Source organism: Balaenoptera ricei, chromosome 6 (genome assembly GCF_028023285.1).
Source record: "Balaenoptera ricei isolate mBalRic1 chromosome 6, mBalRic1.hap2, whole genome shotgun sequence".
NCBI classification, from domain to species: Eukaryota; Metazoa; Chordata; class Mammalia; order Artiodactyla; family Balaenopteridae; genus Balaenoptera; species Balaenoptera ricei.
Genome location: NC_082644.1, coordinates 67,323,436 through 67,348,968, shown reverse-complemented (window position 1 = coordinate 67,348,968; position 25,533 = coordinate 67,323,436). Strand labels below are relative to the sequence as shown.

At 33.0% G+C, this 25,533-nt stretch overlaps 1 protein-coding gene across 4 annotated transcripts in view; it reads left to right on the top strand.

Moving 5' to 3' along the window:
- JAK2 (Janus kinase 2) overlaps positions 1-25,533 on the top strand; it is a 162,221-nt gene that overhangs the window by 116,638 nt on the left and 20,050 nt on the right. For all 4 annotated transcript variants that reach the window (XM_059924783.1, XM_059924782.1, XM_059924781.1 and 1 more), the window contains 13 exons: positions 8,808-9,129; positions 9,924-10,043; positions 11,867-12,024; positions 13,892-14,003; positions 15,903-16,089; positions 16,765-16,892; positions 18,378-18,512; positions 19,630-19,717; positions 21,284-21,411; positions 22,553-22,691; positions 23,597-23,748; positions 23,897-24,047; positions 24,798-24,934. In XM_059924783.1, the coding sequence (XP_059780766.1) occupies positions 8,808-9,129; positions 9,924-10,043; positions 11,867-12,024; positions 13,892-14,003; positions 15,903-16,089; positions 16,765-16,892; positions 18,378-18,512; positions 19,630-19,717; positions 21,284-21,411; positions 22,553-22,691; positions 23,597-23,748; positions 23,897-24,047; positions 24,798-24,934 (1,957 nt within the window). The remainder of the gene's footprint in view (positions 1-8,807; positions 9,130-9,923; positions 10,044-11,866; positions 12,025-13,891; positions 14,004-15,902; positions 16,090-16,764; positions 16,893-18,377; positions 18,513-19,629; positions 19,718-21,283; positions 21,412-22,552; positions 22,692-23,596; positions 23,749-23,896; positions 24,048-24,797; positions 24,935-25,533) is intronic.

The window sequence follows — 25,533 nt, the reverse complement described above, 5'->3', positions numbered from 1 at the left end:
TTTGCATTTCCCTGATGATTTGTGATACTGAGCATCTTTTCATGTGCCTGATGGCCGTCTGCATTTCCTCTTTGGAAATATGTCTATTTAGTTCTTTTGCCCATTTTTTAATTGGGTTGTTTATTTTTTGATGTTGAGTTGTGTGAGCTGTTTATATATGTTGGATGTTAATCTTTCATCAGTCATATCATTTACAAATATTTTCTCCCATTCAGTAGGTTGTCTTTTCATTTTGTTGATGGTTTCCTGTGCTGTGCAAAAGCTTTTAAGTTTGATTAGGTCCCATTTGTTTATTTTTGCTTTTATTTCCTTTGCTTTAGGAGATGGATCCAAAAAAATATTGCTGCAATTTATGTCAGAGACTGTTCTGCCTACGTTTTCCTCCAGGAATTTTATAGTATCCGGTCTTACATTTAGACCTTTAATCCATTTTAAGTTTATTTTTGTGTGTGGTGTTAGAGAGTGTTCTAATTTCATTCTTTTACATCTAGCTGTCCAGTTTCCCCAGCACCACTTAGAACTGTCTTTTCTCCATTGTGTAGTTTTGCCTCCTTTGTCATAGATTAATTGACCATAAGTGTGTGGGTTTATTTCTGGGCTCTCTATTCTGTTCCATTGATCTGTGTGTCTGTTTTTGTACCAGTGCCATACTGTTTTGATGACTGTAGCTTTGTAGGATAGTCTGAAGTCAGGGAGAGTGATTCCTCCAGCTCTGTTTTTCTTTCTCAAGAATGTTTTGGGTATTTGGGGTCTTTTGTGTCTCCATACAAATTTTAAAATTATTTATTCTCGTTCTGTGAAAAATGCCATTGGTATTTTGATAGGGATTGCATTGAATCTGTAGATTGCCTTGGGTAGTATAGTCATTTTAACAGTATTAATTCTTCCAATCCAAGAACATGGTATATCTTTTCATCTGTTTGTGTCATCTTCATTTTCTCTCATCAGTATTTTATAGTTTTCTGAGTACAAGTCTTTTACCTCCTTAGGTAACTTTACTCCTAGGTATTTTATTTTTTGATTTTATAATAATTAAATATTGTATGAGTAACTTTTCTTCCTTATGTAACACATACTTTGTGAGATAAAAGAAATCATTATTTTTTCCTTTTTCTTTTTCTTGTTTTATTGAAATATAGTTGACATATAGCACTGTAACAATGTAAGGTGTACAGCAAAATGACTTGATTTACATAATAATGAAATTATTATCACATTAGATTTGGTTAACATCCATCATCTCATATAGGTGGAAAAAAAAGAGAAAGAAAAAAATCTTTTCCTTCTGATGAGAACTCTTAGGATCTACTTTCTTAACAGCTTTCAAATAATACCATATAGCAGTGTTAACTGTAGTACATTACATTCTGAGTACTTATTTTTTGTATAATTAAAAGAAATTACTGAAAGAGTTGGAGTACTACAGAAAATATCATAGTGTTAACTGAACTCGGGTTTGGCTGTTCGCCGCTTGAAAGCCAGTACTTGAGAGATGAGTGCTTGTAGGAATGGAAAGTTTGCTTTATTCTGGAGGCCAGCAACCTGGGAAGAATGCAGGCTCGTGTCCCACAACCACCTCCAAATATTCTGCTCGGCCATGAAAGTTTTTAAAGGGAAAAAGGGGAAGTAATCTCAGTCTGTCATTGAGGCAGGGATCGCATTCTTCACCATCTCCCACTGCATGTGAGTTTGTCGACTCCTAGTGATCTTTGTTTAGATGCTATCTTGTTCACACAGTTTGCTCATGAGATTACTGAAGGGGAAGCTGGGGAAAAGAGCTTATCATCTCTTAATTACTTATTCTTCATTTCTACCTCTTAAATCTAAGAAAAGTATCAACAGGTTAGGCGAGGCATTGGGTGATCAAAAGATTTGAAAGATGTGCTTGGGCTGGAGGCTAGTTAAAATATAGCTTTGCTAAAGTGACAAGACAAAAGGGGCCCCCTGCAGAGAGCTGCTTCCTGCAAAGGGTTGCTTCCTGCAAAGAGCTGCCTACAAATCCCCACTGTCAGACATCATTCCATTTCTATGGGATTATGGGTGAAGGTCTGTCTTCTGTAACTTCTTCACGCTGACATAGGGTGTGCTGTATTCTTAGAGTAGAAGATGTCAACGTGGCTCTGTAGCATCTCTTTGCTGGCAGTTTTAGTTGCCCACTTACATATACGGGTAGAGCAAGCTACAATTATTTTGAAGCCCACAATGATGCAGATTATTAAGAGCAATAGTGTTATTCCCATTCTCTTGAGGCTGGTTCTTGGAATTGTGCTAGCCGTAGATTCAGTACTTCTCAAGATGGAGCCGCTTATGTCATGGTCACAGTCTGGTCATCATGCAGTTAGCTTTTCCCCTCTGGTGGCAGTTATAGTATCTGTACAACAACTCAGGAATGTACATCAGACACTGAAAGACTCTGTGACTCTATTGTCCTAATTATTAACTTCTTGGGCCTGCTCTTTGTGACTGAGGGAGTCCTGGGAGACTTCAGCTTTTTTATGTACAAGAGGGGCCTTTGTACTTGGGTGGGAGCCCACAAGGTTCTGCTTGACTTTAATAGGTGTTCAACACCTATTTATTATTTAATTGATTCATTCTGAAAAGACTAGGTAAGATCAAAGGAATGAAAAGAACACCTGGAGGCATAATTTCTGGTAAGCACAAATTGTCTGTATAAATAATTGAGTCAGTATTTGTCAAGTAGTGGTCCATATTTATCACCACTAATTCAAGTGGTGATACTTGAATTAGTATCACCTGAGGTGCTTGTTAAAACAGAAGATTCTTGGGCGCTAACCCAAGAAGTTGGAATTAGTAAATCTGAGGTGACGCCTACAAATATGAATTTTTACAAGTGTTGTAGGAGATTTTTTAAAATTTCAGCTTTATTGAGGTGTATTTGACATATAAAATTGTAAGATATTTAAAGTGTACATCATGGTATATATACATATGCATTGTGAAACGATTCCCTCTATCTAGTTTATTAACACATCCATCACCTCACATATTTATCTTTTTTTTTTTTTTTTTGGTGAGAATATTTAAGTTCTACTCTCTTAGCAAATTTCAATAATAGACTACAGTATTATCAGTTATAGTCACCGTGTTTTCCATTAGCTCCTCAGACCTTATTCATCTTACAACAGATCCAGCAGATTCTCATACAAGTGATCTACATTCTCCAAATTATTCTTCTGCACGCTGAATTCTGACAGTCAAGCCTATACAATTTTTTGAAACACTACTCCTACAGCCCAGCTTTAATGGCTGTAAAACTTCTACTCTTTTTAAAAGTATATATGACTATTATAAGAATGCTTTGATTGTTTTTTTGAAGTTTGAAGACTAAACATTTGTTTTACGTATTACATGCTTACCTGATTAGAAGTTTGAGGATGTCATGATCTGGTTAAAATTCCTTTTATTCCTAGAAATCCTTTTCTCAGTAACTGGCTTCAGTCCCTCCTTTGCTGAGTGCCCTCAAAACAGTTAAATACCCAATTTACAGGTTATCAGTTTCTGTGTTTCCCTCTCTGGTTTTAGGTATTCTTGTTTTGTTTTCAGATGTCTGGTAGTCCTTAACCTAAGGATGCAGGCCATAGCGTATGATTTTAGGAACTCACCGAGGTGTCTTGAAGATTCCAACATCTAAAGGAAAAACGAAAACATTTCTGTTTTCCACTAATGCCTTGATCTTTATTAAAATACAAACACCTCTTAGAATAGTAACTTATTCATTCGTTCGTTCATTTATTCATTTAACAACTTTTTATTGAATACCTGCTATAGCAAGACCATAGTAGAACGGAGTGAGGGAAGGAGTATCTTAGATGTCATTAATAGAAACTGAAGGAATTGAAAGGAACACAGTTGAAGAACAGAGAAGCTTTGAGCCACTGAAAATGAGTTTTTAAATATGAAGCCATCTCTAGGCTTAAGCTATGATAGAACACTTATGCTTTGGAGACCATAATATTGTCCAAAGTCTAGTGTCCTAAAACAAGTGAATGTTTAATAATTGTATTTCTCTGATTATCTTTACCAGGATATAAATGCATCTGCAAAATTCTGCATCATTTTTCCTATATTTTACTTTTAAAACTGTGTAGATATTCATTTATTCATTATATTGATAAGATTTCATGATATTTTAAAACAGTTTTATTCAGGTATAATTTACATATCATAAAGTGCACTCATTTTAATTGTACAATTCAATATTTTTTATTGAGTTGTAAAGGTTCTTTATATATTATGAATACAAGTCTCCAGTTGTAGGTTCTCCTATTTATGATTTGCAAATATTTTTCCCATCCTGTGGATTTTTTTCACTTTCTTGAAAGTATTATTTGCAGTACAAGAGTTTAAATTTTGAAGTAATCTATCTGTATTTTCCTTTGTCTTTGGTACCATGATATTTAATATTAGATAAATAATTTATGCCTCTACTGAAGGAAGAACATGCCTGATTTGCTTGCCTTCTTAATGTAATTTAACTCACTGATGTTTTCCGAATTTTCACTTCCAGCTCATTTCTGAGAAATAATCAAGGAACTCTACTCATTTTTAAAGTTTTCAGGAATAATGGAAGAACAGATGAATGATTAGTTCTTGGCAGAATGAAATAAGCTGCTTTGTTCCTAGAAATATCCAGTAGAGTATGGATCTCTGACTAGTATAACTAAAAACGTATTCTTTCCCAGACTTAAAAAAAAATACATGTAAGATACATCTCTGTGTGTCTGTGCCTGTGTGTTAGGTGCATCTGTGTCTGTGAGCACATGCCTCTGTGTGTACATAGTACCTGTATATATCAATATGTCTTTGTTCATCTCTTTGTGCATGTGTATGGATAAGATACTTACTCTTTTGTATGCCAGTTCCTAATTGGACATTGTGGCTTAGGTATTGGAGTACAGAAAATAAAGGAAACAAATAAGATTTTTCTGTTTTCATTCTCCATCTGCTCTTTAAAATCCTAAGTTTGCTAAAGGGTAGGAAGAAGAGAGCTGGAAAATAGAAAGAGTTTAAAGGAGACCCTGCTGAATTTGCGAACACTAGGCCAGGGCCAAGGCCACTTACATAGCAACTGAGGTATATACCTCATATCACTAGACTCCCTTTCTAGACAACTAAGCAAATATTAGAGTTTCCAGTGGCCTACTCCAATTGTAATAATAAGATGCATGTTTCATTTTATGGTACAAAAATAGTATAATAAGGCAAGGCTTAATTTCAGAACTTTTAGAGCCTGAATTTTAGGCTACTTTAAAAATTCAATAAGAAAAACATCAGGAAAAATGTTTTTATGCTTCAAGAGTTAACAACTTTGTGTCTCTTGAAAAATTTTAGTGTTTCTAACAAGTCTGGTTCAGATAGCATGAAATCAAAGTGGATTCACCATATTTAAGAAATCATACATTCCTGTGGTGTTAGCAAAGGATGTATGTCTGGTCCTTTATTCCAGGGATCAAAGTGGAAAGACTTGTAGTTTGTTATCTTAAACTCTTCTTTTTATCTCCAGATAAGCTTTCAAAGCCTTGTTAAATCAAGTAGCCATGGGTGTTTATGTAAATTGTAATCCAAATTTATTAAGGCTCTTGGTATAACTAAAGTTTTTGACAGAAGTAGATAAAGTAGGAATCATTTGTATTCTGATTGTATTTTTAAGCCTTTTCAGGTTTTTTTTCCCTACACTTACTGAGGCTCTCCTATATGCTATCCAGACTTTCATTAAATTTTATATATTTGTTTATCTACAAATATATAATTGCCATGAAAAGGAAAAGAGTGTGACTTTTGATATCTGAAAAAATGAGTAGAATTTAGTGGGTGGAGAGAGGTAAGTGATGGAGATGGAGAGTACAGGCTCATGGAAGAGGCCTTGTAGCAGAAGTGACCACAGGAAGAATGAAGAGAGTCAGTATGGCTAGAGTCAGTATGGGTAGAGCTCAAAGGTCATGAGGCAGGGGCTAGACTATGTAGAACCTTAGCGACATGTTGATAAGGGTAAGAACACTAAGAAACTATGTAAGAGTATTAAGCAAGGGTAAAAAGATTAGATTTGTGTTTTTAAAAGATCCCCATGACTCCACACCAGTGTAGAAAACAAATCAGAGGGTTGGAAGAGAAAATGGAAATGTGGGTCAACCAGAGAGTAAGGCCATTGCAGTAGTTCCCCCAGGAGATGCAGTTGATTGGGTTAATAATGAGAAAAATGGGCAAATTAGAGAAATATTTAGAAGGTAAAATCAAAGGAAAATGGTGATGGATTGAATAATGGGGGTTGATAGAGAGGTTGTATGAGGGTGATTCCTGAGTTTCTGGGTCTTGTGGAAATAGGGGAACTGTAGTGCTGTGTACTCAGATAGGGAATGCTGTAAGAGGATCTTTCAGGGGAGGACGTTAGGGGGACTCATGAGTTTGGTTTGACACATTGTTTGAGACACTTTTGAGCCATCCATATTATAAGGGTAAATTGACTTGACTGTGGAAGATATGGGTCTGGAGCTTAGTGATCTGCGCTACAGCTAGAGATATCGTAGTCATTTGCATATAGAGTATCTAGTGCGAAAGAAAGTATAGATAAGAAGAGAAGAGGGCCCATAACTAAGTCTTGAGGAACTCCAACAATTGTCACCAGCTAAAGGGGATTGAACCTGTAAAGAAGATTGACGAGTAGCCAAAGAGATGGGAAGAAAATCAGGAAAGCTAAGGGGAGACAGTTTCAAGGAGAGCGTGATCAACAGTGTTGGATGCTGCTGAAAAATGACAAGTAAAATGAACAAGGAATTTGGTTTTAGCAACATGGAAGTTTTTCTTGATTTTAGCAAGAGAAGTTTCTACAGAATGATGGAACAGAAGCCAGATTGGGGTGAGTTAAGGAGTAAATGGAAGGAAGGAAAATAGAAATGGCTATATAAACTTCAAAAAGAAGCCAGATAGGCTGTAGCTGGAGGAAGATGAGGGCTAAGGAAATTTTACATTTAAGATAGGAAGAACATAAGTATTTTTAAAACTTGTGGATAGAAGAGAAATAATAGATAGGGTAAAATTCCCCAGAGGGTGGATATATATTAGAGGAAAAGAAGGGGTATAGGTAAGTTCATGTCAAAGGAATGGCTTTAAGAGATTTATACCTTATTTATTATAACAGGTGGGAAGGAGGAGAGAATGAATGCAGATGTATGAAATTTTGCTAGCAAGATATTGAGGGAGCTCTGCTTAGAGAAGCTTTTTTAATTTTTTCCCCCTAAGAAAGAGGTGAAGTCATTTGCCGAAAGTGAAGAGAAATGTAGCTGAGGTTTAAGGCAAAAGAAAGGTAGGAGGTTTGAGGATATTGGAGAGGGTTTGACATAGTTGTGGGACTTGGGAAAATTAATTGAACAGAGAAATGTCATAAAAGTGATGGCAGTGATAAAAGCCTATTTTAAATTGGTGATTATGAATTTATGATGCAACCTATCTACCTTGTCAAATGACTTTCTCCAGCAGCTTTGGCGACTTGAGTACAAAACTGAGAGTTCCTTAAGGGGATTAGGGTAGAGAGGGAAAGGGAGTAAGTAAGCAGTGGTATGCTGGTAAATGTTTAACAACCAGTTCTTAAAAAAAAAAAAGTCTGATTTGTTTGTAATTTTTGCTGATATCCATGGTTTAAAAACCCTCTCTGTGGCCAGTTTCAGAGTATCAACCTGACATCACTGAATGCAGAATTGAAAAGAGATGAGGAATAGCAAACCTTTTCCACCACTCGGATATGATAGACATTTATAACCTCAAAAGCATAGATAGTAGCAAAATGTAAAATAAAATTAAAAATGTAAAATAATTAGGAAGTGATGCCTTTTGAGTAATCATTACCTATATTTTAAATATACTTAATTTGTAAGTTTATTTAAGTTAAATTTTAATGATCGCTGTTTAATAATCAGTGCTGTTTAACAAATAATCCTTAAAATGTAACATTCTCTAAACGTTAGCCAGCTCCATCACTCAGGTACGGTAGAATGTGGTAAGTGATATTATGGAATGGTGCACAGAATGCTGTCATACAAAGGGAGTAGCATCTAATGTGGTTATAGAGGTCCAGAAAGGCTTCCTGGATTTGATGATGCTTGAGCTGAGACTTGTAGGATGAGTAAGAGCCAACCAGATAAGAGATGGGTGATGGGAAGAAGGATTAGCATATGTGAAGGCATGGAAATTTAATATAGTTGTACCTTAAGAAATAAAATGTTCTTCATTTGTGAGACATTTGAGCAGGAGAGAAGTAAGTTATCTACCTTCCTTAGGATATTTTACATAGAGATGGAAGTACAAAAGATTCAGAACATTTCCAAATGGAATGTTTTGATTGCAAAGGAATTATTAGGAGTTATTGAAAGTTGCCTGAGAAAATAATGCATACAAAAGAAGTGTGTTTACCTAATGAAAATCAGTAGCATCTAACAAAATGTAACAATTTCCAGAATTCAGATACATTTTAGAGTACACCAAAAAATGGTATATAAGATAATCAGAGAAAATAAATTTTTAGACTCCAATGTTAACTAGACTATGTCTTCATTTCATTAGGGAAGAAAATTAACATCTCTTGCTCTAAAAATTTATGGTGACTCAGAATTTGTAAATGCATTCACATCATCAAACAAAACCTTAAGGTTTTATACTATATGGATGGTGGCTGTGTCACTTTTTTCCATTTGACTACTGTGCTATTTACTTATTATGGAGAAACATGGTGACCTCTCTTTTAATTTTGTTTTGTTCCAATTTGTTCTGCTGTTGTGTGTGCTCTTTACTCCTAGCTACAAGACATTTTTACCAAAATGTGTTCGAGCAAAGATCCAAGACTATCATATTTTGACAAGGAAACGAATAAGGTACAGATTTCGCAGATTTATTGAGCAATTCAGCCATTGCAAAGCCACTGCCAGAAACTTGAAACTTAAGTATCTTATAAATCTGGAAACTCTTCAGTCTGCCTTCTACACAGAGCAATTTGAAGTAAAAGAACCTGGAAGAGGTCCTTCAGGTGAGGAGATTTTTGCAACCATTATAATAACTGGAAACGGTGGAATTCAGTGGTCAAGAGGGAAACATAAAGAAAGTGAGACACTGACAGAACAGGTAATCCTCAATGATATGTTCTCATTCTTTGTTAATTTAAGTAGAATGGCAATAGAAGCAAAGTACTTTTAGTCATTTGAAACATGGTCTTGCACTTCTCTTCTCCCATTGATACAAATGGAAGTTTTTAATAATGTGATGCCAACAAGGTCATACCTATAGTTCTTTTCTCATTGTTCTTAAATGGCATTTTATTTAATTTTTTATGACTAAATAATAGTAATGGTGTTTTTATAGTTTCACTCTTGAATTTTAACTGATTTTTAAGGTAGTTTTGCTTCCTTTTCTCCTTTTACTATTATTTATAATATGAAGCACAGTCATGAAATTTAATTAGTTTGAAAAAGATTAATTTTCATTGATTTTATGATGTTGTATACTTGTTAAATAATTTAGTTTTTGTTTAGGTTTGCATTACGAATTTTAAGTTTGTTCATATCTATGTGGTTCTTAGGATATTATCAGTTTTTTTTTTTATCTTCATTCTTTGGTAAACTTTCAATTTTCTGGCAATGGTTTCTATTAATGTTGATTGGATTGAAGGGTACTATAGCACACTTTAGATTCCTGGAGTGTGGATTACACCCTTTAATGCTCTCATTTTTAAGTGAAAGCAAGATACAGTGTAGTTTTAGGGTTACATTATTGGGGGAGAGAATCCCATTTAATGCTTATCTATTGGTATCAATACTTTTTAAAAAGAATTTGGAATGAAATCTCCTTCATAAGAGTCTTGTTTTAAAATGGCTCCATAAATTCTACCTGTTTTTAATATCAACTGCTCTTAATTACAGGATTTACAGTTATATTGTGATTTTCCTGATATTATTGATGTCAGTATTAAACAAGCAAACCAAGAAGGCTCAAATGAAAGCAGAATTGTAACTATTCATAAGCAAGATGGTAAAAGTCTAGTAAGTTTGCTTTATCATTAAATAATGGTTATGTTTTACAGTTGTCAGAAATAAGTATTTCAGAATCTTAATACCAAAGTTACTTTCTTGTAGGGATTTTGATTATAGTTTTAAATAGAGCTATAAACAAACAACAATTTAGTAAGCTTTTTGATTACATCTAGCTTTTTGTATCACTACCAACACTATCTTCCCGTAGAGTGTCTTGTATGTTAATGTATTTTTCAGTCATTTTCATAATTAGCAAAAGCACCAGTTACCTCCTGCCCTTTCCTCCCCCACCCCCAGCCCCAGTTGTGCTAGTTCCCTGTTGTAATGCTCATTCCTCACTACAGTCGACCCTCTGTATCTGCGGGTTCCATATCCACAGATTCAACCAATCGCAGATTGAAAATATTCAGGAAAAAAAATTCCAGAAAGTTCCAAAAAGCAAAACTTGAATTTACTACATGCGGGCAACTATTTACATAGCATTTTCATATAGCATTTACATCGTATTAGGTATTATAAGTAATCTAGAGATGATTTAAAGTATATGGGAGGATGTACGTAGGTTTTATGCAGATAATACGTCATTTTATATAAGAGACTTGAGGATCCACGGATTTTGGTATCTGTGGAGGGAGAGATAGATACGGAGGGATGGAGCGACAACTGTATAATCTTTTTTTACCAATAGAGATGTACGTAATTATAGTCATACCACCTCTTTATATAACAAAATGTAAACCAATCCCAGGTGATCCCTACCCGAACTGTGAGACATGTTTAATTCTAAAAGATTAACCCCTTCTCTTTTTTAAAATAGCTTCAGAGGGAATTCCCTGGCAGTCCAGTGGTTAGGACTCTGTGTTTCCACTGCAGGGGGCATGGGTTCGATCCCTGGTTGGGGAACTAAGATCCCCCATGCTGCATGGCATGGCCAAAAAATAATAATAATAAAATAAAACAAAATAGCTTCAGACATCCCACTTAACTTTAATTGAAAGGGAAGAAATGAATTCCTTTATAGTCTGCTCTTAAATTGCTTATTTTTCTGGCTCTGTTTTCTTTTTAACTCAGATATTTCTTGTACTTCAGGCTTAAACGTCATATTAATGTTATTTGTTTATTTAACTTAAGTATCTATATGACTTACCTACCAGGCCATTTCAGGGTTATATGACCAAAATTATAAAACTTGCAACTCACTTTAGTCAGCATGCCTTCCTTTTCTTAGGTATTAATCCTTTGTTATACAGGTTTGCAGTTCGCCAAGTCTTTTAACATTGTTTATGGTATCTTTTATAGTACCTATTTTTATGGCCTATTTGTGTTAGCTAGATACCTTTTATAGTTCAGATACCTCTCACAGTTCTCTTCTTATTATAATTTTTGATATAAGTCCATACTCTGTGTTCTCATTGTGACTAAATATTGCTGAGCCAAGCATTATACCGTGATCACATTTCCATTCTTGTACATACAACTTTCTGTTTTTCTGGGAGTTAATCATTCCTTCAACTTTTTTCAGTATTTCTAATTAATACCAACTTTTATATCAGATTAGATAGATTTATAATTAAGATGACTAGCACATTTGTCTAATAGGTGTATTGGAAAATACAATAAAATTATGGGTGTAGAGTGAACTATAACTAGAAAGGCATGATAGACTCATATTTGAGAGAGTCTTAAATATCAGACACAAGAATTTGTAATTCACATTGGGTAATTGGGAGCCATAAAAGACATTTGAGCAATTTAGAAGAAAACTACTTTAGAAGAATTATCTAACAGCATGGAGTGAAAATAATTTTCTTCTTTTTCTTTTCTCCTCTTAGGAAATTGAACTTAGGTCATTAAAAGAAGCTTTGTCTTTTGTGTCATTAATTGATGGATATTATAGGTTAACTGCAGATGCACATCATTATCTTTGTAAAGAAGTAGCACCTCCAGTGGTGCTTGAAAATATACAAAGCAACTGTCATGGCCCAATTTCGTGAGTAATACAGACTTTAAAAGTAAATTTTTTTAAAAGTAAATGAGGTATTTACATAGAAGATTTTACACAACAGAATGATATACATAGGTTTAGGAAGTTTAGGAAAGAAATATTAATCTGACTGAACTTGTTTTTCTTTTAATGAAAGCCTATTTCCAATCAGATTACATAATAATTAGAATTATTTAGAATATAACTTACCATCTGTATCTCAATCTATAATACTAACTTGCTGTATAAGTTTGATATTTAGTTCCCTAGGTGTGTTTAATTAACTCGTCAGTGTTAATTTTTTTAAAAACCCTCCAATTTATGTTTCATTAATTTGGAAATACTGCAGAGGAGCCACAGTGAAAAATTTGATAATCATCATTATTTTTGGATAATCCATCTCCTTCCACTGAAAGCTTTGAACACAAAATGTATATGATGTCCATATTTCTAGACTAGTTCTGTGCAGTATGTTCCACAGTGGTGAAAATGAAAATGTTCTATATCTGTGCTCTTTAATAATTGCTGCTAGCCACATGCGGCTATTTAGTATTTTAAATGTGGCTAGTGCAACTAAGGAACTGAATTTTAAATTTAATTTTAATAACTTTACATTTACAGTTGACCCTTGAACAACACAAGGTGTTAATCCTCATATAACTTATAGTCCATCCTCTGTGTCAGTGGTTCCTCTGCATCCTTGGATTCAAACAACCACAGACTGTGCAGTACTGTAGTATTTACTATTGAAAAATATCTGCGAATAAGTGGACCCTCGCAGTTCAAACCCACGTTGTTTAAGGGTCAACTGTAAATAGCTTCATGTGGCTACTAGCTACCGTGTTGACACACACAGTTGTAAACCTTTATTTTAACACTGGATAAAGCCAGCTATCATGCACAACATCTCTTTACCCCAAGTCCTAGTTATCTTTCAGCCAGGATGTGCTTTATGATTGGCACCGGGTCTGAAGGACTTGAGCAGAAGAAACAATCCGGGATTTTGAGCATATGTTTTTTACCTGAACCTCTCCTTAACTATTTGAGAAATCATGTCCTGACTGTTATTTAAGACTGATTTGGCCTATACCTAAATGTCTGTTTAAGAAGTATGGTTGATATGAAAAAGTTGCACTACTTGAACATTCTATAATTTACATAGTCAGTATTTTTAAAACTCCTACCATTCATTCATTCATTCATTCATTATCCATCCATCCATTCTTTCATTCATTTGTATAACATGTACTGAGTACCTAATATGCACCAGGCACTGGTTTAGGTATGAGAAATACAGTGATAAGTGAAACAGAGATAATTCTTGCTTTCATGTAGATTACATTTCTTTCAAGATGTGCAGCTTCAGTTAAACATGTAGCAAATTTTAAAAATTAGTAGTCTTTGTTGCTTGCCATGGGTCTTCTATTAGACGTTGTTGGTATTATATTAAATATTAAAGATGCACAAATTTTTATATTAGCAATTGCTGTGGTAGAAGAGACATAAGTGTTTTATGACATATTGTTTGTATAGTTAAATGAAGTTTTATGAGAGTATGGTTTTTAAAATACTAAATTTGAAATCAGAAGGCAGAAAATTCATATGAATGAATTGTTCTTTGTGATTTTGTATGTCTTATAATACCCTTTGTTTTTAAAGCAATATAATTGCCCCTTGAATCGGTTTGAACTTATTGCAGAATAGCTTGGTACTTTAATATTTTTCCTTGTTAAATTATTGACAAAAATATAAAATAGAGGAGACTTCTAAATTCTGAGAGTTTTAGATTTGACTTTCGATTTTTAGATGACATTTTGGTCATTATGTCATGGTTCTTGCTACATTATCATTCAAATTACTTCTTTACCTTTAGAATGGATTTTGCCATCAGTAAACTGAAGAAAGCCGGTAATCAGACTGGACTCTATGTACTTCGATGCAGTCCTAAGGACTTTAATAAATATTTTCTGACTTTTGCTGTTGAGGTTAGTATGTCACACTAATTAATGGTAACATCTTTATTTAGAGCATATAATTTCCCTTTTGTAATATCTACCATATTTCCTTTTTAATACTCAGAATGATAGCTTTGGATATGATAACTAGCAATTAAGTAAACTTAATTTACCTCAGCTATTCTTCATAAACAAGATATAATTTCTAGGATTTATATTAAAAATTATTTTTAGTATCTTACTATCTTTTGGAATTTATTTGTTTTTTTGATGTTTGGGTGTTACCAGTGTGTCAGTTTTCATCAAGTCTCTTGAAGTCTCTTTTTTCACAAAAATGCATATCTTTACCAAAACATGTAGAACTAAATAAATCAGAAGTAAACTTTCCTTTTACAGGTAATGATTGTAGGATTAGAGTGAAATAGGGTAATAACAAAGAAAGAGACATTATTGTACTTTTAACTAGTGGTTTTCCAATATTAAGAATAATGATCTACAATGTATGTTTTAAGTGTAAAACTGCAAGGAAATCTCACTGTTAATACAGATCATTTTGGATCTCAGCTAAGATTGTGTACTATCCAAAATTATCTAAAAAGATACTATCACTTATAAGGCAGTTTCATGGTATAAATCTTGAGAAACTTTGTAGCTGCTTGCAAAATTTATCTTTTTAAAATTAAAGAATGTAAGGATTGTGTTATTATTTTAATATTTATAAAAAGCAATCATCTTATATTTAGCATATGTAAAGTGGATCAATTGTCCATAAATACAATACATAAAGTAGGTTGCTCCATGACTTTAATGTTGTAAAATACTGATAATCTATCCTAATATCACAATATCTTTACTGTCATATATGACAGTCTATTATATTCAATTATCTAATCAAAATGCATATATTTTTTATATTTACCGTATTTGCCCAGCATAATATGAGGGCTAAATATCAGGGAGTCTATGGCATAACCCTACTTCAAGAAATTTATCTTTTGGAAAAACAAAAATAAAGTATACCAAAAAATACTAAATCGAGCATTGTTTATTACCCAGTATATCCAGTGTAAGCAAATATAGACAATAAGAGAAGGGATTGCAATTATTAAGAAAGGTCCTTTGGAGTAGGAAGCACTTGAGACTGACTGGAGATAATGAGTCGATTTTATAAAAATGATTCTAAGTCGGTTGAATATGTTTATACGAAGCAGTTCAAAAAATAGATGGTTGAGCAAGTTCGTAATAGAGCACATAAGACAAACATTGAAAAACTGAAAAATATTAAAATTGCCATATTAGACATAATTAACAAATACAGTAGAGGCACAATAGGTAGTCACCTTTGCTTATGGAATGGGGTCAGAGTTAGGGAGGACTTCACAGAAAAAGTGGAAATTGAACTGAGTTTTAAGGATTGAATAAAAAGTACATTGCTCAAAAGGAAAGGATGTACATTCTGTAGAGAGATAGCACGTACAGTTATCAAGGCATGAAACGGCATGGCATTTGCTTGAAAATTTTTAAGTCACCTAATGTAGCTAGAGCATGGGTTGTATGTTGAGTGGCAGGAGTTGAGGTTAGGGATGGAGGCAGAAGCCAGCTCATGGAAGGCTTTATATGCTAAAATAGTTTTAGACTTTATTATGTAAATGGTGGAAAGCTGTTAAGGATGGTATTATTATTGTTTATTATTATTGCTTTCTTCCTTGCCTTTCAATAAAATAATTCTTAAGCCATTTCTGTAGGCTAGGCAGTTGTAATTAGATGCTTTTTGAGGAACCAAACACCTCTCTCACCTTATGCTGGTATTCATGGTTCAAATGTCTAAATGTTCTTTTGGTTGTTTTGTGATATCATTTTTGTCACAGTAATCACTACTATGTCCGTTGTGATTTTTCCTTCCCTCTCTTTATAATTAAACTTACATAGAGAGAAAATGTCATTGAATATAAGCACTGTTTGATTACAAAAAATGAGAATGGAGAATACAACCTCAGTGGTACTAAGAAGAACTTCAGTAATCTTAAAGATCTTTTGAATTGCTACCAGATGGAAACTGTTCGCTCAGACAGTATAATTTTCCAGTTCACTAAATGCTGTCCCCCAAAGCCGAAAGGTAAAATAGATTTCTAGTTATTTTTAAAATATTGGCCATGGATGGTGTATATGGTGGTAGGTATTTTCAGCATGTTGATTTCAAAAGAAATAGGAAAGAAGAAGCTTTTTCAAAAACAAATTAATTTTTTCCTGATATGTTGTACAGGCATCGTCTAATAGAATTGTTCAGTTTGGTTTGTGTTTTCTAGAAGTGACTTAAAGTTTTGTAATTCTAAAATGTACTTAAAAAAATAATAATTTCATGGTATCAATAAGTCACTTATTTATTGAACTGAAAGACCTCAGTACCAAGTTCTCATGTTATTCTAAGTAAAAACTTTCAGATTCTTTTAGAATTTTAATTTCTTTTAAATTATCTTTTAAAATAAAAATAGTAAGGTTGGAAATCCCTTGAAATAACAGGCATATTAGAATTATTATTAAAATTCCTGAAAAATTATACTAGTTAAGGAAGGGATTATAATTTTGAATATATAAAATAACTGTTTAGAGTACATCAAAGTTCAATGAATAAACTCCTAAAATAATTTTCTGTGAAAAAAAAATGAACAATTAGAGGCTGTTAAGAACACATTTTATTTTATCCCTTTGGAGCAATTTATATCCTCAGTGTGTTTTGATTTTATATATATATTCTTTTTTTTTCATTCATTCTGTCGTTTTTTTTAAACAGATAAATCAAACCTTCTAGTCTTCAGAACCAATGGTATTTCTGATGTACCAACCTCACCAACATTACAGAGGCATAATAATGTGAACCAAATGGTGTTCCACAAAATCAGAAATGAAGATTTGATATTTGTAAGTCATTAGATGCTGATTATTGTCTTTTTGTCTTTTTAAAACAACAACTGTTTTCTTCATTTTCTACCCCACATTACATTCATATGACATTTGGAGCTGTTTTATTATAACCTATGTTATAAAACTTTTATAGCAGTTCACATATTTTTATTTCTTGTGAAAATGTGATACTGAATTTAAGTTAATTATTTTAAGAATGGAATTGTATTCTCTTTTCAGGAATTAAAAAAAAATTTAATAAATTAAAAATTAAAAGTCTTCCTCTAAAAACGTATCTTAATTCTCAAGTTCTCAAAAAAGTAAGGAAAGTTCAAAGAATGTACTGAAAACAAGTAGTACATAAGAGCTGATGTTTGGCCACAGAACATTTTGGGGGATCAGGATTACCAGGACCCTCACATAAATACGTCCTCAGTGAAAAATATATGGATTGTGAAAAATTCACCCGCTAGCAAAAAGAGAAGAGTGTTGTCTGTTTTAGTTGAGCTCTTAGTTATGAAAAAGTCTGTCCTGAGAATTTGTAATTATAAAGTTTTGAGTTTGGGTTTCTTTATATCACCCGCATGGTTTGAGAAACCCTAAGCCAATAAATTAAATTAAAATAACAAGTGGTACTCCCCTAGTAACACCCTGTGGTGGTTGACAGAGAAAATATAAAATCTTTTTGGAAGAATATACTCTTAACCTAGGCCACCCAAGATTCCCACAGATAAAATGACTCCAAACATGAGCTTTTTACTGAAAATTTTAAAACATACGGAGAAATAATCCCGGATTAAGCAAGAGTCAGAAGACCGACAAATATCAAATTATACTCCAAGAGCTTCATATAACAGACTTTTCAGATAGAGATTATAAAATACATATATATATATATATATATATATATATATATATATGTTTAAAAATTAAAAAGGATTTGAAAACATGGGAAAAACCAAGACATTATCAAAACAGCCCAGAAAGATTTGGGGGTGGGGGGAAGTATAGAAATGAAAAATATACTCATTGACATTAAAAAAATGAACAAATTAAAAAGCAGATTACTCATAGTTGAAGAGAGAACTAGTGAATTGAAAGATAGATCTGAAAATTATTCAAAGGCAGCAGAACGGGAGAAAGAAATGGAAATTATGAAACAGAACTTAAGGGACATGGAGAGTAGAATGAGAAAAACCAACTGATGTCTGAGATCCTTAAGGAGACAATAGATAGAATTATCCAGAATTATAAAGATATGAATCCTTATGTGAGTAACAAGAAGCAGAGAGTTGCCAGGTAACCTGACTAACATGACAAAACTAATAATAATAGACTGCAGGCAGCCCTGCTTCAGAGTGCAGACTTTCAACAGTTATTCTGTAAGGATATGCAAGAAGTACTAGTGGATTTTTTAAGACTGTTTGTCATTGAACATATTTCCTAATTCCCACTTCTTTCTCCATCTTTATTCATTCTTTCTTTCCATTTTTTCTGTTAAAGCATGAAAGCCTTGGCCAAGGAACTTTTACCAAAATTTTTAAAGGTGTAAGAAGAGAAGTAGGAGACTATGGTCAACTGCATGAAACAGAAGTTCTTTTAAAAGTTCTGGATAAAGCACATAGAAACTATTCAGAGGTTTGTATATTCCTTTTATAGTTCATGTAGTTTATGATATTTAAAGATATGCTCTCATATGTACACAACACATTCGTGTATGCAGGTTTTCAAAATTGTAATTTTTAAAAGTATATATATCAAGGACCTTTCTGAGGATGTATTCTGGTGAGTCTAAAAAAATATGGAATTTTTTCATAATAACTAATTTCCAAACTAAATATTAAGCATTGTGTTATGTGTATTATTACATCTTTGTATATACTAAAGCAGTGGTTTTTGAATTTGGCTCCCCAGAGCTTCATGGGTTCCACAGGTTTCCTGTATAATTTCATCTACTTAAAAAAAGTTTGAAAGGCAGTGTACGTGAGGAACACTCCAGGTGAAATGTTGTACCTCTGGGCATCATCCAAAGATGCTAGCCAGCAGAAACCCAGCTGCCAGTTGCCAAAGTCCTTAGTATAGTAAGATATCACCAAACATGATGTAACAAACATTTATGATACTTAAAATGTCTTAAAGGATGTTAGTAGAAGATAATGTGAAACATAGAAGCTGAAGAGTTGTTCTAATCCAGAACACCACAGTGTTGGTGATTGTGATCTTCAACAGCCATACCCAGAAGTTCTAGGCAAAGTTTAGTTGAGTTAGAGTGATGTTAATACCATGCCAGTCTCCTGACATAGTTGTTACAGTATTTTATCTGCACAGCGATCATTCTTAATTCTTTAGGAAGTGTTACTTGAAGCTCCCATCCATTTACTGCAGTCCCACATCACTGTCTTTGGTGTCTGTCTCTGTTCGTACCTCTGTTCTCTGTTCTAGGTGATATGGGTCTAAGCCTGTTAATCTTGCATCATTCATGTTGCCCTGTACCACTGTTGCTCTTTCACATTGCTGTCTGCTTGAACCAAGCTTACTCAAGGTTTTCCTGAGAATGGACTCTAACATCAAGGTTGATGGCAGTTGTAAGTCCATCTGAAGGGACCAGAGCACATTGTAACCTTATCTATAGTCCTGCTAAGAATAGGAGAAAGTGCATTTCTCTTATGGCAGAGAGAATCTTTCTGAACTATGAATGCTTTTAGACACAAAAAATAATTCTTTTGCATCTTTTGTATATTTTTCTTTTCCTTAGTCTTTCTTTGAAGCAGCAAGCATGATGAGCCAGCTTTCTCACAAACATCTGGTTTTAAATTATGGAGTATGTGTCTGTGGAGAGGAGAGTAAGTAAAACGACTGGCTTCCTTATGTTAATGTTATGCCTTTCTCAGAACATCCATTTTTATTTATATAGAAAATTCAATTTCAGGATCATAGATATCAATATAAACTATAATTTAACAGGAATTAAATATTGTTGAAACCAAAAACACTATGGAACTGTTCAGTTATATCTTCTTAAAAAGGAAACCAATGAATGAAATTAAAATGCAGTAAACAGTTTAATATGACTTATGTTATAGAGTATTATAGTAAACAAAAACAACCTTTTCTGTTAACCATAGCAATACAGATTATGGCTGGTTCAACATAACATTGTAATAACTGGCCATTTCAGTACAGATCTCTTTGAAATTATTAAGACAAAGCATGTAAATGTTAGATTGAATTGTAATGGAACTGACTGAAATGATTGGATGTTGATATAGATACAATTTATGGCTAAATTTAAACTGTTCATAAAAACTCTCAAAAGTTTACATTCAGAAATTACTTATGTAATTAATTTCCCATTAGTAATGTAGATTAAATATGCATCCATACTTATATAACATTTTTTCACGTTTTTGAAAATTGGTAGTCTTTTCCGAGGCAGTGGTTTTCAAATCTGTTCTGTAGAGGTATCTCAGGGGACTGATGAAATGGGACTAAATCTAAATGCAGAGTGGAGAGTTCTGCCCCTCACCGCCAACTAGAGTGGTTCTGTATTTCTCTTTTTTATTTATTGATATTTCCCGTAATTTTTCATTTAGGGGAAAAAAAGAATATACTTCTTTACAAAGTTTGAAAACAATGTTTTAGAGCAAATAATCCCAGATCTTACATTTGCTTTTATACTTATTTCATTGATCTGTGATACTTTTTTTTCACATTAAAAATATCTGAATTTAGGAAGTGTGATATAATTGATGGCATTTCATAATTTAATTGGCAATTTTTAAAATTTTATGACACATAATAATGGGACATATGACAGTCAGTGGTATCTCTGAAATACAGTAGGTCTTACATGCCACATAAAAAAGTTTTACTAAGCTCTTGCTCATTGTAACGCTTAGATCTTTTTTTTGACACTTGCCCTGATGTAAATTTCCCTGCAGTCAGTTCTTTATGATTGACATGTTGATTGCTCTCCAAATTAACTATAGGCAGCAAAACTTTCATAACATTTGTTTTAGTTACCCAGCAAGGTCCAAAGGTAATTTTGTCACCAAAAGTTGTTGTATATCATATGAAAACTAATTTTAATATTAGATGAAGCAGAATCACAATTTGGGATTCAATCTACATACATCTACATATTATTATACATAATGTACAATTATATATAATATTGTGTTTATATTTAATTGTTTAGACTTTACCTCTTGCTGTTGTGAATAAACTAAAACCCCAAAATACATTTTATATAGCTGTTAACCTTTCTTTAAATTAGTGAATTTTACGTAGTTTAATCTGTTTACCTATAATAATATCACATATAACTATAAATATAATTATAAAAGTTTAAAATTATATTTTACTGTATTGTACTTGAGCCTTATTACTGTCATTATATTTTAATGCAGATATTCTGGTTCAGGAGTTTGTAAAATTTGGATCACTAGATATATATCTGAAAAAGAATAAAAATTCTATAAATATATTATGGAAACTTGAAGTGGCTAAACAGCTGGCATGGGCCATGCATTTTCTAGTAAGTAATTAGTATATTCTTTTGTCAACTTACTGTTTTAGATTATGAAGCAATGTGAAAGGATCTTGACCTGGGACCAAGAAATAAATCTGTAAATGGATGTTGAGTCATTTAAAAAAATCTGTGTTAGTTGATGAAAGGGATTATTTTAGGCATATATTTATGTGAAATCAATTTTGAAAGAAATAGTTTTGTCATCCCATCAATCTCTTAGAACTGCTGATGGACAGTCTGTATGTAGTTTGTGTATCTTGGCTTCAGAGAATTTAACCAAAAATTATCAAAAAAATGTGCTAACTATGAATAGCAAAAAACCCCTGCAGAAGATACCTTGTTATGGTATTTGTGGGTAATTGGACATTATGCCTATTGAGAAAGCAGTTTTGCCAGAGAAGCAGAATACCAGAGGGCCAGCTAGTGATCAGATCCTTAAGAATGCACCTACCAAACAGAAACAGTATTTCTTGCTGTTAACTACCACCTACAAATATATACTATTTAAAATCTCAGCTTAATAAAGTGAACTGGCATTAAGTAGTTTTAAAAAGTATTCGTGGGACTTCCCTGGTGGCACAGTGGTTGAGAACCCGCCTGCCATTGCAGGGAACACGGGTTCGATCCCTGGTCCAGGAAGATCCCACATGCCCCACGGAGCAACTAAGCCCGTGCCACACAACTACTGAGCCTGCGCTCTAGAGCCCGTGAGCCACAACTACTGAGCCCACGTGCCACAACTACTGAAGCCTGTGCGCCTAGAGCCTGTGCTCCGCAACAAGAGAAGTCACTGCAATGAGAAGCCCACTCACTGTGGTGAAGGGTATCCCCCGCTTGCCGCAACTAGAGAAAAGCCCGCACGCAGCAACGAAGACCAACGCAGCCAAAAATAAATAATAAATTAATTAATTTTTTAAAAAAGTACTCATTTCTTCATGGGAATAGAGCATTGTTTCACTTAAAATGTAAAACACGAAGCACGGTGATGCCATAAAATTTATTTTCTCAAAGTGCGCCTCCAATTAATGTTTATTAATACTGTTTTTTTATTTTTATTTTTTAAATCCATTTTGGGGTCTTGGACATATTAAGTGCTCAAATTATTTGTGGATTAATATTTGAATGTATATGCATTTAACTTTAATAGGAAGAAAAAACCCTTATTCATGGGAATGTGTGCACCAAAAATATTCTTCTTATCAGAGAAGAAGACAGGAAGACAGGAAATCCTCCTTTCATCAAACTTAGTGATCCTGGCATTAGTATTACAGTTTTGCCAAAGGACAGTAAGTTCTACAGGGATCAAATTTAACTTTATTAAGCTTTGCTTGGAAAGAGGCATAAAGATCAGGCTGTTAATTTTTCTCAAATTCTATTTTATTGACATGTTCTTGATTAATAATAGAATTTAGTTACCATTTTTAGCAATCTAAATTAAGTTATAGTTACATCCTAGTCTCTGTTTCTCCTTTCTTATAAGCATGTTTCTATGTACTGTAAGATGATTTTTTTAAAAGTGTTAATCCCTAATTATATATGGAATATCGGATTTTATCCAGTTTTATTGTGAAATTTTTAAATATCATTATTTGAGCCACAAGTAAATTTTTCTAAATTTTTCTTCCCTTTTGTCACTAAATAAAAATTTGAGAAGATATACTATCTAGTTTGAATTTTTTATTTAGTTTAATTATTCAGCTAATTATGACTTCTTAAAACTTTTGTGTTGATAACCTTCTCCTTAACACAATTAATTAAAGTAAAAATTTCAGTCAGATAGTTGAGAGGCATTTTTTTGATCCAAATAGTGTCGTAATTATATTTCATTACATTAGCTGATTTCTCTAATTGAATGTCTAAACTTAGAATCCAAATTTATCAACTTTTGTACACTGATGCATGGTTTCCTATTTCAACCAATAGTACTTAAACTTGATGCCTTTATATGAAGTGAAGACAGAGACTGTAGGGCAGAAAATGTTACAGGATCTTAGATCTGATACTCAGGGGGATTTTACCCTTTGGAATGGGATGTGAAGAAAGAGAATATATATTCATATGGTGAAGGAGAAAGGACTCTGTACTCTTAAATCTCTTAATTATGCAGCAAAAATTATTAATTATTAACATATATAAGAATTGTTTAATTGTGGGAACTCTTTAACCATTCTTTGTTCCTATCATTTGAAAGTTCTGCAGGAGAGAATACCATGGGTACCACCTGAATGCATTGAAAATCCTAAAAATCTAAATTTGGCAACAGACAAATGGAGTTTTGGTACCACTTTGTGGGAAATCTGCAGTGGAGGAGATAAGCCCCTGAGTGCTTTGGATTCTCAAAGAGTAAGTTCATGTAAACTGTGAAGTTGGAATTACCTTGTGATCCCTGATATTTCTTGCACATGATTTGATATTCTTTAGCCCATTTTATGTTAAAAAGGTTGATATGGCATTTATAATTTATTATCAACATGTGGTTCTTTAATTATAGAAACTACAGTTTTATGAAAATAGGCACCAGCTTCCTGCACCAAAGTGGACAGAATTAGCAAATCTTATTAATAATTGTATGGATTACGAACCAGATTTTAGGCCTTCTTTCAGAGCCATCATACGAGATCTTAATAGTTTGTTTACTCCAGGTACGTATTGATGGAGCAATCTTAATGAGTCTCCAGCTATCTTTCTATCTTTGTTATATTTAATAAATCCTTACTAATTTTGTAATTTTGGAAAGTTCCCTGATATCTTTTAGACCCTCTTAATTTCTTATGTTCATTTGACTTTTCCTACTTTATACATTTTCTGGTCTCATTGATTGTGAAGTATTTCCATTTTTAAAAAAGGCTTTTTCCCTTTTAATAACCTCATTTTAGTTTGCCAGTTAATGAGTAGTAAACTGTAGAAGTTTATTTGACTTATTTGACTTTTTAAAAACAATTCTTTGTTTTTTTTTAACTAGTTCTCATATATTCTATAATTGATTAATTTTGTAAACATGAAGTAGATTTGTTTTTGTTTGTCCTCTCCTCCTTTAAAATACATAGCTAAATATACATTTGTCTGACCTATAAGTATTTCCTGTTCCAATACTATTTGCTGTTCTCATCACAAAAATCGGCATATAATCTTACTTTATAACTATTAAAACTACCTATTTTGGAAAGTATTCATTTATCCTTTGCAAAAATCTTTACTGAAAACATGTTAGATTATGGGTTATAATTCAAGGCTTCCATTAACATAATCAAAACTATTAGAGTTGCCCTGTATCAATTTGTATTTAGTATTTCTAACTCATTCTGATTATTTTGGTCAGCTTGAATATGTATTATTTTAACCTAGAGAATGGATTTGCCAGGTTATGGTAGAAATATTCTTTATTTCTCCAGATTACGAACTATTAACAGAAAATGACATGTTACCTAATATGAGAATAGGTGCCCTAGGGTTTTCTGGTGCTTTTGAAGACCGAGACCCTACACAATTTGAAGAGAGACACTTGAAATTTCTACAGCAACTTGGCAAGGTAAGATGTCAGAAGATTGTTAAATAGTTGAAATATAATCGTAAAACATTTTATTTAGGGAAAAAAAGGCTTAAGAGATTCTCTAACGTTCACTTTCCACAAAATTTTAAAGACTGTTTGTATAACCAACAAGGATCTACTCTATACCACAGGGAACTCTGCTCAATATTATGTAACAACCTAAATGGGAAAATAATTTGAAAAAGAACAGATACATGTATATGTATAACTGAATCACTTTGCTCTACACCTGAAACTAACAAACATTGTTAATCAACTATACTCCAATATAAAATAAAAAGTTAAAAAAAAAGTGCTTGTAGAAAAAAGGTTTAGTTGTCAGATGTTGAAGAAATGCTGTGTTAAATAAACAGCTGTCTTTACTGAAGAACTTCTCAGAACCTTTAACATGTACTGTGCATTGAACATTTTCAAGAGATGGATAAATTAGACAGTGTTTTCCCCAATTAATTTGACCATGAGACTCTTTCTTGGTAGAGGCCGCTTTAGTTATGAGATACGGAAAGGAACAATTAATTAAGCCTTTCCACCCATGTCCTTTTTCAGTCATCTCAGAGAGAAATAATTAATCTGCTTGT